The 15,773-nt window shown below is 36.9% G+C and overlaps 1 protein-coding gene across 7 annotated transcripts in view; it reads left to right on the forward strand.

Moving 5' to 3' along the window:
* The window catches only part of Tpx2 (TPX2 microtubule nucleation factor), a 50,458-nt gene that overhangs the window by 19,771 nt on the left and 14,914 nt on the right, over positions 1–15,773 (forward strand). For 6 of the 7 annotated variants that reach the window (XM_046433819.1, XM_046433824.1, XM_046433822.1 and 3 more), the window contains 8 exons: positions 1,309–1,435; positions 4,023–4,148; positions 5,213–5,338; positions 7,500–7,621; positions 8,936–9,087; positions 10,858–11,029; positions 13,267–13,408; positions 14,208–14,424. In XM_046433819.1, the coding sequence (XP_046289775.1) occupies positions 1,309–1,435; positions 4,023–4,148; positions 5,213–5,338; positions 7,500–7,621; positions 8,936–9,087; positions 10,858–11,029; positions 13,267–13,408; positions 14,208–14,424 (1,184 nt within the window). The remainder of the gene's footprint in view (positions 1–1,308; positions 1,436–4,022; positions 4,149–5,212; positions 5,339–7,499; positions 7,622–8,935; positions 9,088–10,857; positions 11,030–13,266; positions 13,409–14,207; positions 14,425–15,773) is intronic. The other variant, XM_046433825.1, reaches the window with a different exon arrangement.

Raw genomic sequence — 15,773 nt, forward strand, 5'->3', positions numbered from 1 at the left:
TAGAACATCTGAAAATTATCCTGTGGGTAAATCTGAAACTGATCTCAGTCACTTTGTAACTAGAGGGGCTGTATCAGAGATATAACCATATTTTCAGTGAACTTGATTAGTTCATAGTCTGTGCTGCTAGGCTGACTTTCAAATAATTGATTGTGGGTATAGATGGTATCTGTTGAGTTCAGGAACAAGGACCCTGAACTTTGGTATCCATCTGTTTTGTTTTTTTTTTTATATTTTTTTAGTTGTCAATGGATCTTTATTTATTTATATGCAGTGCTAAGAATCGAACCCTGTGCTTCACAATGCTAGGCAAATACTCTACCACTGAGCCACAACCCCAGCCTGGTATTCATGTGTCTTTTGCTTTTTCTCTTTTGCCTGCCTGCTTGCCTTCCTCCCTCCCTCCTTCCTTCCTTTCCTCCCTTCCTTCCTTTCAATACTGGGAATAGAATCCAAGGGTGCTAGGCTGTGGTTCTGGCTCAGAGATAGAGCACTCAACTAGCATGTGCGAGGCACTGGGTTTGATCCTCAGCACCACATAAAAATAAAATGAAGATATTGTGTCTACCTAAAACTAAGATAAATGAATAAATAAATATTTTAAAAAAAGAATCCAAGGGTGCTTTACCAATGAATTATATCCCTAGTCCTTCTAACTTTGTATTTTGAGGCAGGTTCTTACTAAGTTATTGTGGCTGGCTTAGCAAGATCAAAGTTTTGGTCCTCCTTTTTCAACCTCCTGAGGTCCTGGAATTACAGAGTTGTGCCACTGCACCCAACTTGCATACTTTATTTCTGCTTTAACAATAGTAGCTTTTAAAAAATGTTTTATTTTGATGGGCTGGGGCTGTGGCTCAGCAGTGGCGCACTTGCCTGGCATGTGTGAGGCACTGGGTTCAATTCTCAGCACCACAGAATTGAAATGGAGGTCTGTCAATAACTAGAAAAAAAATTTTTTTAAAAATTTTTATTTTGAGACAGAGTCTCGCTAAATTGCTGAGGTTGACCTAGAATTTGAAATTCTTCTACCTCAGCCTCCGGAGTTGCAGGAATTATCGGCATGTGCTACCACTTCCGGCAGCAAAATAGCTTTTATAAACAGACTGCTACATAAGATATCACTAGAACTAAGGGTTCCGTTGCTTAGGAAGGGTGTGTGTGTGTGTGTGTGTGTGTGTGTGTGTGTGTATGATTTCAACCTAGAATTCTGTATTAAGTCATATATATCTATACTTATATATGTCTATATCTTTTCTAATCTATTGCCTTTTGGATTTGAGTGCCAACTATTTTTTTGGTTTTCCACAGTTGACAACATTTATTACAAAGAAGCTGAAAAGGAAAATCTTATGGAATATTCCATTCCTTCAAATGCTTGTTCTTCCCTGGAAACTGAGAGAGCCGTATCAAGAAATACTCCAACCCAGCCTCAGAGGTAAGTCTGTATTAGGGCTCAAAATTATGGTTTTGCTGGTGGTGCACTTCCCAGCAACTTGGGAGGCTGAGGCAGAGGATTGCAAGTTCAAGGCCAGCCTCGGCACTCAGCAACTTAGCAAGGCCCTAAGCAATTTAGGGAGACACTGTCTTCAAATTTAAAAAAAGAAGGATTGGAGATGTGGTTTGGTGGTAAAGCACCACTGGGTTCAATACCTGGTACCAAAAAGAAAAAAAGTTGTGCTTATAATCATTTTCAAAAAAGTAATAACCCTGCAGATCACTTCCTATGTGTCCACTGTGTTACAATCTTTTTTTTTTTTTTTTAAATTAATAGTTGTAGATGAACAGCATGCCTTTATTTTATGTGTTTATTTTTGTATGCAGTGCTAAGGATTGAACCCAGTGCCTCACATGTAAGCACTCTGCTGCTGAGCCACGGCCCCAGCTCTGTGTTACACTCTTTATGTTACCTCATTTAACACATGAATTGTAGCTTGTAAGCTTAGTTTATAGAGCTCAGTCATACTAAGTTGCTTGCCCAAGGCAAGTCATTTCAGAGCTAGAATTCAGATCCTGATCAATCTGGTTCCAAAAGCTTTGTATGCATTTAATTGTTACATCTTCCTGATGTCATATTTTTTAAAGGTTTCATTTTTATTTATTTTATCTCTCTTTTTTATAACTTTATTTATTTTTATTCAGTACTGAGAATCAAACCTATTATCTCACATGTGCTAGGCAAGCACTCTACCACTGAGCATCAGTCCCAGCCCCTGTTTCTTTTTTATTCCTCAGTGTTTCTCAAGCTTTCTCATGGTTATATTTGCATAGTATCTTTTTCTTTATACCCCCCGCCCCCCCACTGGGATTGAAAAACTTTGAGTGCACATGCTAGGCGAGTGCTCTAGTACTGAGTTACATTCCTAGCCTGTTTCTCTTTGTTCTGAGACAGGTCTTACTTAGTTGCCAAGGCTGGCCTTGAACTTGCAATCTCTTACCTCAGTCTCCTGAGTAGCTGGGATTAGTCATGTGCTATTTCACCTAGCTTGTAGATTTCTTGCTATCCTTTAACTTTTGACCTGTTTTTGACTTTTATTTTATTATCGTCACTTTTATTTGTGGTGTTTGGGATCAAACTGAGGACCTTATGTATGCTAAGTGAACACTCTACCATTGATGCCCACCCCTGATTTTGATTTTAAAGCTTATCTTTTATAGATAATACTTAGTGAGATCTTGCTTTTTAATCCAGTCTGATAATCGCATTTTGTTTTAAATGTTTATATTTGCTTTTACCATTTCTGTATTATAATCATGAATTTAATTAAATTAGATCTGCCTTTGTACTTATTGTTTTCTATACATCTCATCTTTTGTTGTTGTTCTGATTTTCCTTTCCTATATTTGTATCATTCAAATATTATTTGTTTGTTTGCTTATTTATTTATTGTGCCAGAGATTCAACCCAGGGCCTTGCACATGTTGGCAAGTGTCTACCACTCAGCTCAACCCTAGCCATCATTCAAATAATTTTTAGTTTTGTATTTTAATTCATCTATTGGCTTTTGAAGTGTGTGTGTGTGTGTGTGTGTGTGTGTGTATGACAAAATTTATAATGAGCACAGCTGCTGAAGACATAATGTTCTTCAGAAACATGAAAATTGTAAAAACTACAAAAGATTATAAAAAACTTAGAATTATTATCTACATTCCAAAAATCTAACTTCTCTTAATATATATATGGAATTCTACAACACTGAGTGAAATTAAACACAAAATTATACTTGTAGTAGTCTGATTTTTATATTTTATGAAGTTTATTGTTTTCCCTAAGAACTAATATATCATATTTATGGAATGCATGCTTATTTGGTAACATGATAAAGAAGAAGTGATGATTACTGTAAAAATCAAGATGGCAGCTATTGTCAGTGTTCTGTTTTTTATCCTAGGTGGTGATTTCATGAGTCTTCACTTTGTAATTATTTAAGTATTTATTTGTGTTTTGTTCACTGTTTAGTTTGGTCTACTAAAAGAAAAAGGAGAAAATAAACACCTTAGTCAATTTCCAGAAGCTCTACTCTAATTTTAAGTCTTATGGTAACAAGCTATGGCAAATTACTAACATGTTGACTAAAAGAGTCAAGCCTTTTCATTTCTTTTGACTCTGACCTATAAAAGGAGGGAATTATACGTGATTGCTGGCAAGTTATTTATTTTTTTTAAAGGAAGTAGAATCTTGCTATATACCCTGGCTGGTCTTGAACTCCTGAGTTCCATGGCCCCCCTCTCTCAGACTCCTAAGAAACTTAACAGTGCATTCAACTGTACCTGCTCTATTTTTTTTTTAAAATCAGGTTTATTGAGATTTAATTTATAAATACAAATTTATTTAAGTACCAAAATCTTATTGTTAAATTTCAAAAATTGTCAGCAACTTAAGAGAGGTTAGATTTTTGGAATGTAGATAATAATTCTAAGCTTTTTATAATCTTTTGTAGTTTTTACAATTTTCATGTTTCTGAAGAACATTATGTCTGTAGCAGCTGTATTCATTATAAATTTTGTCAATTCCTCTACCATAGAAGATCTCTTAGACTCTCTGCTCAGAAGGATTTGGAGCAAAAAGAAAAACGCCATGTTCAAATGAAAGCAAAGAGATGTGCCACTCCCGTAATCAGTGAAATACCACCTTCCAAAAGAATGAAAGTGTAAGTAGCCTGAGCGTCTAACTGCTGAGAACAGACATACTGTGTGTGCCTTGTTTACCACCTGTAAGGTTAATTTCTTTCCGAGGGAATAGGGTACAAGTAAAATATGTACATCCGCAATATGTTTGGTGCACCTGGATCTGGGGAAGCTTAAAGCTGTGACCATGATGAGGTAAATTGTTATCTGCATTCTGGAGGATTTCAAATCTGCCTTGGCACAGATTTTATTTCTGTTTGATTCCCTATCTAAGAGCAAGCTGAATATATAGTGTTGGTTCTTATTTTTACCAGTTAGGAATGTATTTTGCTGCAAGTCATGGTCTATTCTGCTGAAATGTTTAAATAATAGTGATTTATTTGCTTTACAAAGTAGTTTGCTTCTGGCTTTGGTTTAGTGGGTAAATAATGCCAGGGCTAGCATCTCTGATTCTTAGCATTTTTTTTTTTTTCATACTTGTGGCTCAAGGTGGCTGCTCTGTTTCTCAGCTTTTTCCTTTTGCTTCTTGCCACATTATCACAAGGTAGCTGCTGTATCACATCCATTTTCAAGAGAAGGAGTACAGTAATGGAAGGAAAATGAAATCTTTCCCAGAAGCCTTTGAATTGTATTTTAGTTGCCAGACTACTACCTTGACCCCTTAGTTGCAGTGGAGTCTATTAAAGCAAGTTCAGCACTTACTTGTAGTAGCTTTGGTATATTGGTGATTCCTCCCAAATTGGGATTTTATTAATAAGAAAGAGATGGAATAGATATTAGGAAGGGGATTAGGTGTCTGCCATTTGTTCATTTGATGATGAGCTGATAGAAAGAATCCCATCTTACTCTACTGAATCACCGCTGGTCAACCTTTACCTTGACCTCTGTTGATTTTTTTCAAAGTTTATTCCCTGGAACCTTTGGTATATATGTTCAGATGATACAGTTGAAAGAATTATGTGGTTGATACATGCTTACCATCTTAAAAATGAGAAAATTTAAGCCACGTGGTAGATTTGGAGAGGAGGATGGTGTGGCATATGCTTTAGGACATTGAGAATATATTTTGTGTCCTTCTGAACTTAAGTTCTATCAACAAAAAGAAACCAGAGGAAGAGGAAGGAGGCAGTTCTCAAGATACTTCTCAAAAGACTGAATCTTCCCCAGAGAAAGTCAAGGGCAGACATACTATGACTTGCACACCACTCATAAAGTAAGTTTCCCTATTTAAATTTTAGAGCAAATAGATTCCATTTACAAAAAGGTACATCCTCATTCCATTTGGTGCTCCTGGAGCTTAGGAAACTCCTCTAAAGTTGTGACCAGGGCAAAGTGAATTGTTACTAGTGTTCTGGAGGGTACTTATACTTTAAATAATGAGAAAAATATGCTATTAAAGTAAATTTAAAATGTAGAAGGAAAAGGTAAAGATTCAGACTACATACATTGAACAGTTTTAATTTTTTTAAGTTGTAGATGGACACAATATGTTTATTTTTATTTGGTGCTGAGAATCGAACCCTGGGCCTCACGCATGTGAGGCAAGTCCTTTATCACTGAGCTACAACCCCAGCCCAACAATTTTCATTTTTAAAAGCTCCCTTTGGCCTTTAAGTAGATACACATACTTTCACAACTGTTAATAAAGAACTTTTGGGTTCCGTTTTTTTTTTTTTTTTTAAAGAGAAAGAGAGAGAGAAAGAGAGAATTTTTTAAATATTAATTTTTTTAGTTTTCGGCAGATACAACATCTTTGTATGTGGTGCCTAGGATCGAACCCGGGCCGCACGCATGCCAAGCGAGTGCGCTACCGCCTGAGCCACATCCCCAGCCCTTGGGTTCTGTTTTATTCACTTGCTGTGACATAGTTCAATCATGCCTGCTTGCCTTGTTTCCCTCCCCTCTTTTCCTCCCTTCCTCTAGTCCTCCCTCTCCTTTCCCTTCCTTTCTTTTTTCCTTACTTCCTTTTTTTTTTTTTTTTGGTGGTACTGGGATACTGGGGATTGAACCCAGGGTTTTGTGCATGCAAGGCAAGCACTCTACCAACTGAGCTATATCCCCAGCTCCTTACTTCCTTTTATTGGGAATTGAACCCAGGGACACTCTCTACCACTATTTTCCAGTCCTAGTCCTTTTAATTTTTTTATTTTTAGACAGAGTCTCACTAAGTTGCCCAGGCTGGCCTCAGACTTTCTTTTTTAAAAAATTTTTTCTTAGTTGTAGATGGACACAATAACTTTGTTTGATTTATTTATTTTTATGTGATGCTAAATGTACAAGGCAAGCGCTCTACCATTGAGCTACAACCCCAGCCCCTGGCCTTAGACTTTTAATCCTACTGTCTCAGCCTCCTGAGTCTCTGGGATTATAGGCATGTGGCACTGCACCTGGCTAAATAGTTTTTTTTTAATTCATATAGGTAAGAAATGAAATGACAGGGTTGAGATTTGAACCCCGGTTGACTTTACTTCTGTCTTCTCTATTACACTTACATATTCTTTGTTATATTTGTTGGTAAATATTTTCCCTATTCTTGTTTTTTTTCTTCAGTATTAGGAATCAAGCCCAAGATCTTGCAGATACTAGGCAAGCACTATACCTCTGAGCTACATCCCCAGTCCTCTTTTTTTCCCATTCTACTGTTTTTTGTTTTTGTTTTTTTTTTAGTTGTAGATGGACACAATACCTTTATTTTATTATTTTTTTTAATATTTATCTTTTAGTTTTCGGCAGGCACAACATCTTTGTTTGTATGTGGTGCTGAGGATCGAAACCGGGCTGCACGCATGCCAGGCAAGCGCGCTACCACTTGAGCCATATCCCCAGCCCTGTTTTATTTATTTTTATGTGGTACTGAGGTTCAAACCCGTGCCTCACATGTGCTATGCAAAATGCTCTACAGCCTCACTGTTCTACTGGATTTTTTTTTTTTAATTTTTTTTTTTTTTTAGTTGTAGATGGACACACTACCTTTATTTAATTTAATTTATTTATTTATTTATTTTTTTAATGTGGTACCCGGGATCGAACCCAGTACCTCATGCATGCTAGGCAAGCGCTCTACCACTGAGCCACAACCTCGTCCCTGGATTTTTAAATTTAATTTTTTATATGGCATAAAAGCTAATCATTGCACAGATTTGTGAGTCTTTTGTAGTATCTTTTATAGTCTGTTTTAGCTATATTTTTTCCGAAAAAGTATGCATATTTTTTATAGTGTTATCTAATTAAGCCAATATCTGCTTATTAGATAATATTTTTGGATTTTGATACTTACTTATCATAGATTAAAAACAGTCTATATAATACCTTTAAATTCTTGTGAATCATTGGGCCTCTTTCTCCTCTCATCTCTTTTAATGATTTCCCTTTAGGCAGAAGGTTTTAAAAAGTACTGAGGAGCAAGAGTTGGAGAAGAGAATGAAAATGCAGCAGGAAGTGGTGGAGATGCGGAAAAAGAATGAAGAATACAAGAAACTTGCTCTTGCAGGAGCAGGTCAGCTTGGCTCTGGTTGAGACTAATTTTTGAGGGGTGCTTTTTATAATCTGAGGGTTTTCTGAGGTCTCTAAAGCAAAAAAAGGCGTTCTTGGTAGTCATCACTAAAGGCTGGGTGTATTAAAAGACTGGACATGAATTCCATTTATATCCCAATGATTATTCCCTAAAACATTTTATCTGCATTGGCCCTTCCTTAGGTGTGCTAGTCCTCTTTGTATTAGAAAAAGTAGGAACTAGGATTGAGACAAAATAACTATACAGGCAAAATAACTATACAGGCCAGTTTGTTGTTTCTTCCTTTTATCGTAAAGGCAAAAAGAGCTGAGTCAACTTCACTTGTAGCTGTGGAGGAAAAGTATAACTGAGGGAAAAGGTTACAGTTTTGCTTTATTTTGACATAGATTTATTAAGTCAAAACTAATGAGTCGGCTTACTGGGTTGAAAAAGCACCCATGGAGTTTATAAGGTTTACTTCTTAGGGATGCTAAGTTTGCGTTTAAAGTCATTGTATAGGGAGTGATAGTGTAGCTTAGTAGCAGAGCACTTGACTAGCATATGTGGGGTTCTAGGTTCAGTCTCTAGCACCCCACACACAAAAAAGATCAGTCCATAGCTTTTCCTATCAAAAGTATTCTAGTAATTTTTTCTCCAGAGTAATGATTATACCTAGGAAATGGGATTCTTCCCTTTGCTTGTATCTGACCAAAGGGCTTGAAACCCAGTAGGACTTAATAAACATGACATGTGTTAGTGTCCCTGAGGACTGTTTTCAGTTCCAGGTTACATGTAGATAGTAAACAGTTAGATCCATGGTAATAGGAATACCAAAAGGGTTAGAGTAAAAGAGGATTTAATGATGTTCTCTGTTCTTTTTGTGTTAGGGGAGGTGGGTAATGGGGATCGAGCCCAGCAGTGCTTTACTACTGAACTATATCTCCAGTCCCTTTTTATTTTTTATTTTGAGACAGTTTCTTGCTGAGTTGCCAAGGCTGTCCTCAGCTTTGTGATTCTCTTGCCTCAGTCTCCTGAGTTGCTGGGATTATAAGCAGGAGCTACTGCACTCAACTGATGTTCTCTATTCTTTTTCTTTTTAAAAGAGAGAGAGAGAGAGAGAGAGAGAGAGAATTTTAATATTTATTTATTTTTTATTTTTTATTTTTTTTGGCGGACACAACATCTTTGTATGTGGTGCTGAGGATGGAACCCGGGCCGCACGCATGCCAGGCGTGCGCGCTACTGCTTGAGCCACATCCCCAGCCCGATGTTCTCTATTCTTAATGTTATCTCTGTTTTGCTCTGCTTCTCACTTAGGGCAACCTGTGAAGAAATCAGTGAGCCAAGTAACTAAATCAGTTGACTTCCACTTCCGCACAGATGAGCGAATCAAACAGCACCCTAAGAACCAGGAGGAGTATAAGGAAGTAAACTTTGTATCTGAACTTCGAAAGCATCCTTCATCTCCTGTATGTTGATAAACTAATTCAGTTCAGACTTCAAGTGTAGCATTTGTGGTCACTTTTTACAGTAGTACAATTCAGAGAATTATATATTTTGAATTTAAGTAAATCTTTTGTAAACTGTGTGGCCTTGGATAAATCATTCCTTCCTGGGAACTATCTTACTAAGTTGCTCTAAAAATTTAATTGAGAAGATGCATAAAGCACATTCAGTTTGAGAAACTGAAGGTATAGGCATTTTTACTGTCATAAAATTCTTGACAGACTCTTACGTTTGCAAAATTTTATACAAAATATAAGAGAGGTTATGGGAAAAAATGAGGTTGGGGCAGATCACTCAAATTCTATTAAATAAAATTATTTATTATTTATTAAAATTATTTATTAAATATTTGTTAAATAATAATAATTCAAAAAATTCTAGAACTAATCTAGTCTCATTTGTACTTGGCATCATTATTATTAATTATCTCTTTTTTTTAAAGATGGACACAATATCTTTAGTTATTTATTTTAAATATTTTTATTAGTTATTGATGGGCCTTTATTTATTTATTTGTATATGGTGCTGAGGATCGTACCCAGTACCTCACAAGTGCAAGGCAAGCGCTCTACCACTGAGCTATAACCCCAGCCCCTGGCATTATAAGTTTTTTTTTTTGTTGTTGTTGTTGTTGTTGTTTTAATATTTTTTAGTTGTAAATGGATATTTTAAAATTTTATTTATATGCGGTGCTGAGGATTGAACCCACGGCCTCACACATGCCAGGCAAGTGCTCTACCACTGAGCCACCACTCCAGAGCATCATCAGTTTTTAAAGTCGGTCAGTTTTTTTTTTTTGGTAGTTGTAGATGGACAGAATGCCTTTATTTGTTTATTTTTATGTGGTGCTGAGGATCAAATTCAGTGCCTCACACATGCTAGGCAAGCGCTACAGCCCCAGACCAGTCTTTTGCAGTCTTAAACCCTGAATTTGTGTTCCTTTTAAGATACATCCTTAATTTTTCCTTCCTGTCAGAGACTAGTTTTATTAAAATTAATGATTTAAGGAGTAGGCTTTTTCATCAGTCATTTGCCTGACCTGATGCAGACCCACAGCCTGGTCAATTGACTTTAAAGGGTTTGGGTAGGATGCCTTTGCAGCATTTTTTCCCCCATTGAATTCTAAGAAAGTTTGGTCTTGATTAAATCAAAATACTCACATGCTTGGGAAAACTAAGTACTATTGCACAATAATAATAATAATAATAATAATAATAATAATAATAATTTGTTAAATGCTAGATTTTTTTTTTTTTTTTTTTTTTTTTTAAATAATGGGAGATTAGTGCAGTGGTGCATGGGTGTAATGCCAGCTACTTGGGAGACTAAGGAGAAGGATTGCAGTTTTAAGGCCAGCTTCCATAACTTAGTAAGACCCTGTCCCGAATTTAAAAAGCCAAAAAACAAAAAGGGAGCTGGGAATGTAGCTCAATGGTATTACACAGTTTATTTATTCATTCATTCTTGCAGTTCTGGGGATCGAACCCAGGGGCACTCTATACTGAGCTACCTTCCTAGCCCTTTTGTTTTGAGATAGGTTCTTGCTAAGTTGCCGAGGTTCACCTCAAACTTGGAACCTTCTTACCTCAGCCTCCTGAGTTTGCTGAGATTTCAGGTGTTCACCACCATGTCAGGCTTATACTTTTATTATTTGTGCAGAATATATGCCTTATAGTAGATCTGTGCTCTTTTATTATAACATTTTGTTTGTGGAACAACTTTTCTTTTCATAGGCTCATGTGCTTAAGGGATGTACCATTACAAAGCCTTTTAACCTCTCCCAAGGAAAGAAGAGAACATTTGATGAAGCAGCTTCTACATATGTGCCCCTTGCACAGCAAGTTGAAGCCTTCCATAAACGAACTCCTAACAGATATCATTTGAGGAGCAAGAAGGAAGATTTTAGTAAGTTTTCTACTAATAAAACTGGCTGGAGCCTTCTCCTAGAATTCTTCACATAAGTGGAGTGATTGTTCTTTAAAAGGAGGATGAAGAGTGAATAGTGTGAGTTCAAATGCTGGTGGGTTTCTGGGTTTGATGGTGAACTGATGAATGGGTTCTAATCTAATAGTTTCTATCTTTATGAAAATAATTTCTAAACTAAGCCTGAAGAGTGGAGGTATTATAAAATAGTTGTCAATGAGAGACTAGGGCTAGTGTTCTAGATAAAACAGAATGTGATCATTTTGTTTTTGAGCTCTCTAAAATTTTTATATCCTTGCATAGGCATTGTTTAGCACTGTATTAGGTAACCACAAAAGTTCCTTTATAAAATATAACATTTCTTCTTTGGTACCAGGGATTCAACCCAAAGGGTACTTATCCTCAGAGCCACATCCCCAGTTTATTTATTTATTTATTTATTTGAGACAGGGTCTCATTAAGTTGCTAAGGCTGGCTTTGAACTTGTGATCCTCTTGCCTCAACCTCCTGAGCTGCTTGGATATTACAGGCATGTGTCTGTACATCTGGCTATGTACATACAGTGTTTCTTTTCTTTCTTTTTTTTAAGGAGGTACTTGAGATTGAACCCAGGAGCACCTTACCCCTGAGCTACATTCCTGTCTCTTTTTATTTTTTATTTTGAGACAAGGTCTTGCTAAATTGCTTAGGGCCTTGCTAAATTGCTAAGGCTGGCTTTGAACTTGCAGTCTTCCTGCCTCACCCTCCCAAATTGCTGGGATTACAGGCATGCTCCACTGTGCCTTACCATACAGCATTTCTTAATGTTTTCATTTTGTCAGATTTTATATTATAGGAATAATGAAAAAAGATTTTGGGGGGTTTGTTACTGAGGATGTATCCTTGCTTATGCTGGGCAAGTGCTCTATCGCAAAGTTATATACCCAGCCTTTTTTTGTTGTTTGTTTTGAGACAGGGTCTCATTAAGTTGCTATGGCTAGCCTTGAAATTGAGATCCTCGCTTGTCATGGTGGCACACCCCTATAATCCCAGTGGAGAGAGGCTGAGGCAGGAGGATAGCGACTTCAAAACCAGCTTCAGAAACGGCGAGGTGCAAAGCAACTCAGTGAGACCCTCTCTGTAAATAAAATACAGAGTAGGATTGGGGATGTGGCTCAGTTAAGTGCTCCTCAGTTCAATCCCCAGTACCTCCCTTCCCATAAAAAAAATAAATTGGGATCCTCTTGCCTCAGTTTCCTGAGTAGGGTTATAGGCATATGCCACTGCGCCCAGCAAAATATCATTTTTTTTTTATCCTCATGGAAATTTAAATATAAAACTTGGCTTCTCAAATAATATATGACTGTAAGATTTAATCTGATATGTCCTGTTCTTAAAATTCTAGTTGTGGCAAATGGAAACAAAAATCTATTTTATACACATTTTACTTTATACAGATATAATTATGCTTGTACTAAAAAATAAATTAGAAAAATATATGTATTTAATTTTTTTTTTTAAGTTGTAGATGGGCACAAGACCTTTATTTTATTTAACCCAGTGCTTCATGCATGCTAGGCAAGTGCTCTACCACTGAGCCACAACCCTGGCCTCCTTGTATATATAATTGAAGCATGACTTATTTCCAAAATAAATAGATTTGGTTTTGATTTTCTCCTGTTATGTGATAAGAACTAAATTAGAGGACTCATTCTAAATAATTATGAGAATTGCCAGCATTGTCTCTGGCCAGGTAAATTAGTATTTTCTATGAGTGGTGGTGATTGTCTTAGTAGTTATGCTTTGACATAGTTTTTTTTTTTTTTTTTTCTCCACTTCTTTTTTTACTGATGCTTTGATATATGGTTTTGGGAAATTTATAAAATTGAGATTAATTTCTTGAGCTTTGTAAAGGTCTTATTTTTAAAGCTAGATTAAAGAAATCTTAATTGTCAATGACAGAAATAGAAAATGCAGCCTGGTGGATTGCCAATAAACCCATCAGATTTGAATGGATATTAGATTTAGAAGATGACAGGAATTTAATTTACCAAAAGGCTACCCCTCAATAAATAGTGATAGTAAGAAGGGAGTATTTGTTAAATAGTCTGACAGAGCAGAGCTGAGTGGGGAGGGTTAGCCACTCTGATTTTATTCATCTTTGGGCTTCCTAGTTGAGTCAGCACTTGTAGGTACAGTAGATCTTAGGAAACGAGTGAATATCTAATCTTGCTTTATAGGTGTGTTACCCTCCAAATCATCTGTGACCAAGATGTCCAGAGACCCACAAACTCCCTTACTACAAACCAAATACCGGGCAAGGCCTGTTACCTGCAAAAGTGCAGCGGAACAGGAAGCTGAGGAGCTTGAGAAACTGCAGCAGTAAGTCTCACTGGCAGTATCTGAGGAAAGCTTCCAAGGACTGCCTGCTTTCCTCTCAGTTCTTAAAAAATTAAGGAAAAAAACAAAAAACTTTTTTAATACTAGGGATTGAACCCAGGGGTGCTTTACAAACACTTAACTACATCCCTATTCATTTTTATTTTTGAGAAAGCGTCTCATTAAGTTGCTGAGGATCTCAGTAAATTGTGATCCTCCTGCTTTGCCCTCCTGAGTTGCTGGAATTGCAGGCTTGCGCCACTGCGCCTGGCTTTCTCTTTGTTCTATAAGAGTGATAGTTGCTGTTTTCTTTTCATGAAACTTTTGTAGGCTCTGTAGGCTGTGTATCTGCCTCTATGATTAATGTCCTGAAAGTGGGAATATGCAGATGTCCTGATAAAAATCTAATGCATAGGTTGGAATGGGAGAGCTTCTTACAATTCTAATTAAGAAATGTCCTGTTTGTGGCTACTTAAGAGATTTTTACAATTATTAGTGGAGCAAACTGGAACTTAATAAGGTTAGCATTGGAACTTATCTTCTATATATTTGTTTTATTCCTATTTGTGCCTTTTTTAAGGGAGGAGAAGCTCCTCTCTGAAGAGAAGTCCAATCTTAAAAGTGGAAATGTTGAGACTGTCTCATTGTTCTATACTTGAGAAGTAAAGATAATGACTTTAGAGAGAGAATGGAAATTTTATCATGTATGATTGGTCATCTTAGTGATGATTATTTTTTGTTTTTGCTTCACTTTGTTGTTTGTGTAGTTTATTTATTTGTGGTTGTCATTAAACTCTCACAGGTACAAATTCAAAGCACGTGAACTAGATCCCAGAATTCTTGAAGGTGGGCCTATCTTGCCCAAGAAACCACCTGTGAAACCACCCACTCAGCCTGTTGGCTTTGATTTGGAAATTGAGAAAAGAATCCAGGAGCGAGAGCCAAAGAAAAAATCAGAGGATGAATGCTTTGAATTTCATTCCAGACCTTGTCCTACCAAGATCTTGGAAGATGTTGTGGTAAGAACAGTTGAGGCTTTGTGTGCTGGCCGAAGTGTTCTGCCTGTAGCTGAATATCTAACCATTCACAAATGTACTAGTGAGTACTGAGAGCAGGACATTGTATTAGGAGCTGGGAATTTAAAGAGACGCAGCAGAAGTAGAATTTGCTCTTAGTACTTAAAGTCCAGTAAAGGAAGCGATATGCACTTAAATGATATAAAATGCAGAAGTGTTCAGAGAGATGACAGTTTAAAGTACTATAGGAATTCAGAGGAGAGAATTTTTTCATTCAGAAGGCTCAGGGAATGCTATGTTTGCCGTGATAGTTAATGCTTGTGCTATATGCCAGGCACTGCTCTCTGCCCTTCTCATATACAGTCATCCCTCAGTATCCATGGGGGATTGGTTACAGGACCCCCACAGATTCTCAGGTCTGCAGATGCTAAAGTCTCATATAGAATAGTGTAGTATTTTCATATAAACCACATGTATCCTATTATTTATTTTTTTTGAGACTGGGTCTTACTATGTTGCTTAAGCCAGGCTTGAATTCCTGGCTCAAGTGATCTTGCTTCAACCTCCTGAGAGGGTGGAACTAGGGGCGGGGCACATGCCGTCACTCCTAGCTTACTGTTCTCTCTTACTTGCTTTAGAGTCACCATGGTTTTCAGTGAAACTACAAGTATTATACCTTTCATTGGGTACCTAATTTTGTTTATTCTATTTTCTTAGCACTAAGTCAAAAACAACCTGAGATTATGTTTTCCAGGGCTTACAAGAATTATGTTTATGCTTACAAATGGTTCTATCCCCCATATCCTCTTTTAGTTGAAAGCTTTTTAAATGTGAGACTTCTTTTCTATTTATAGTGTCTTCCCCGCTTCTTTGTTATGAACTCATACACCATAGGCCAAACTCTTACATATAGTGATTAGTCACTAAGAGTTGTGCATTCTTTGTCATTAACTTCTTAGAAAACAAGATCCTGAATATGACAGGACAAAGGTAGGTTGACTGCACACCTCAGGACCTTAAGCCTGAAGGGCTCAACATATTTGTTTTATACACTAGAAAATTGAGACCCAGAAAAGAGAAACTGTATCCTCAAATCTTTCATGACAGTCATCTGGTACCTTGCTTTTAATAGCATCTTTTTTTGCTGGGCATGGTGGTGTATACCTGTAATCCCAGCAACTCTGAGGCAGGAGGATTTAAATTTTAAGGTCAGCCTCAGAAATTTAATAGACCTTATTTCTAAACAAACAAACAAACAAATAAACAAATAAATAAATAGGGGCTGGGGGTGAAGCCGCAGTGGTAAATGCCCCTGGGTTTAATCCCCAGTACGGGGGGAGCGGGGGGCATCT

Source organism: Marmota monax, unplaced genomic scaffold, assembly GCF_021218885.2.
Source record: "Marmota monax isolate L192 unplaced genomic scaffold, Marmota_monax_Labrador192_F-V1.1 WCK01_AAM20220418_F8-fsc00014, whole genome shotgun sequence".
NCBI lineage: Eukaryota > Metazoa > Chordata > Mammalia > Rodentia > Sciuridae > Marmota > Marmota monax.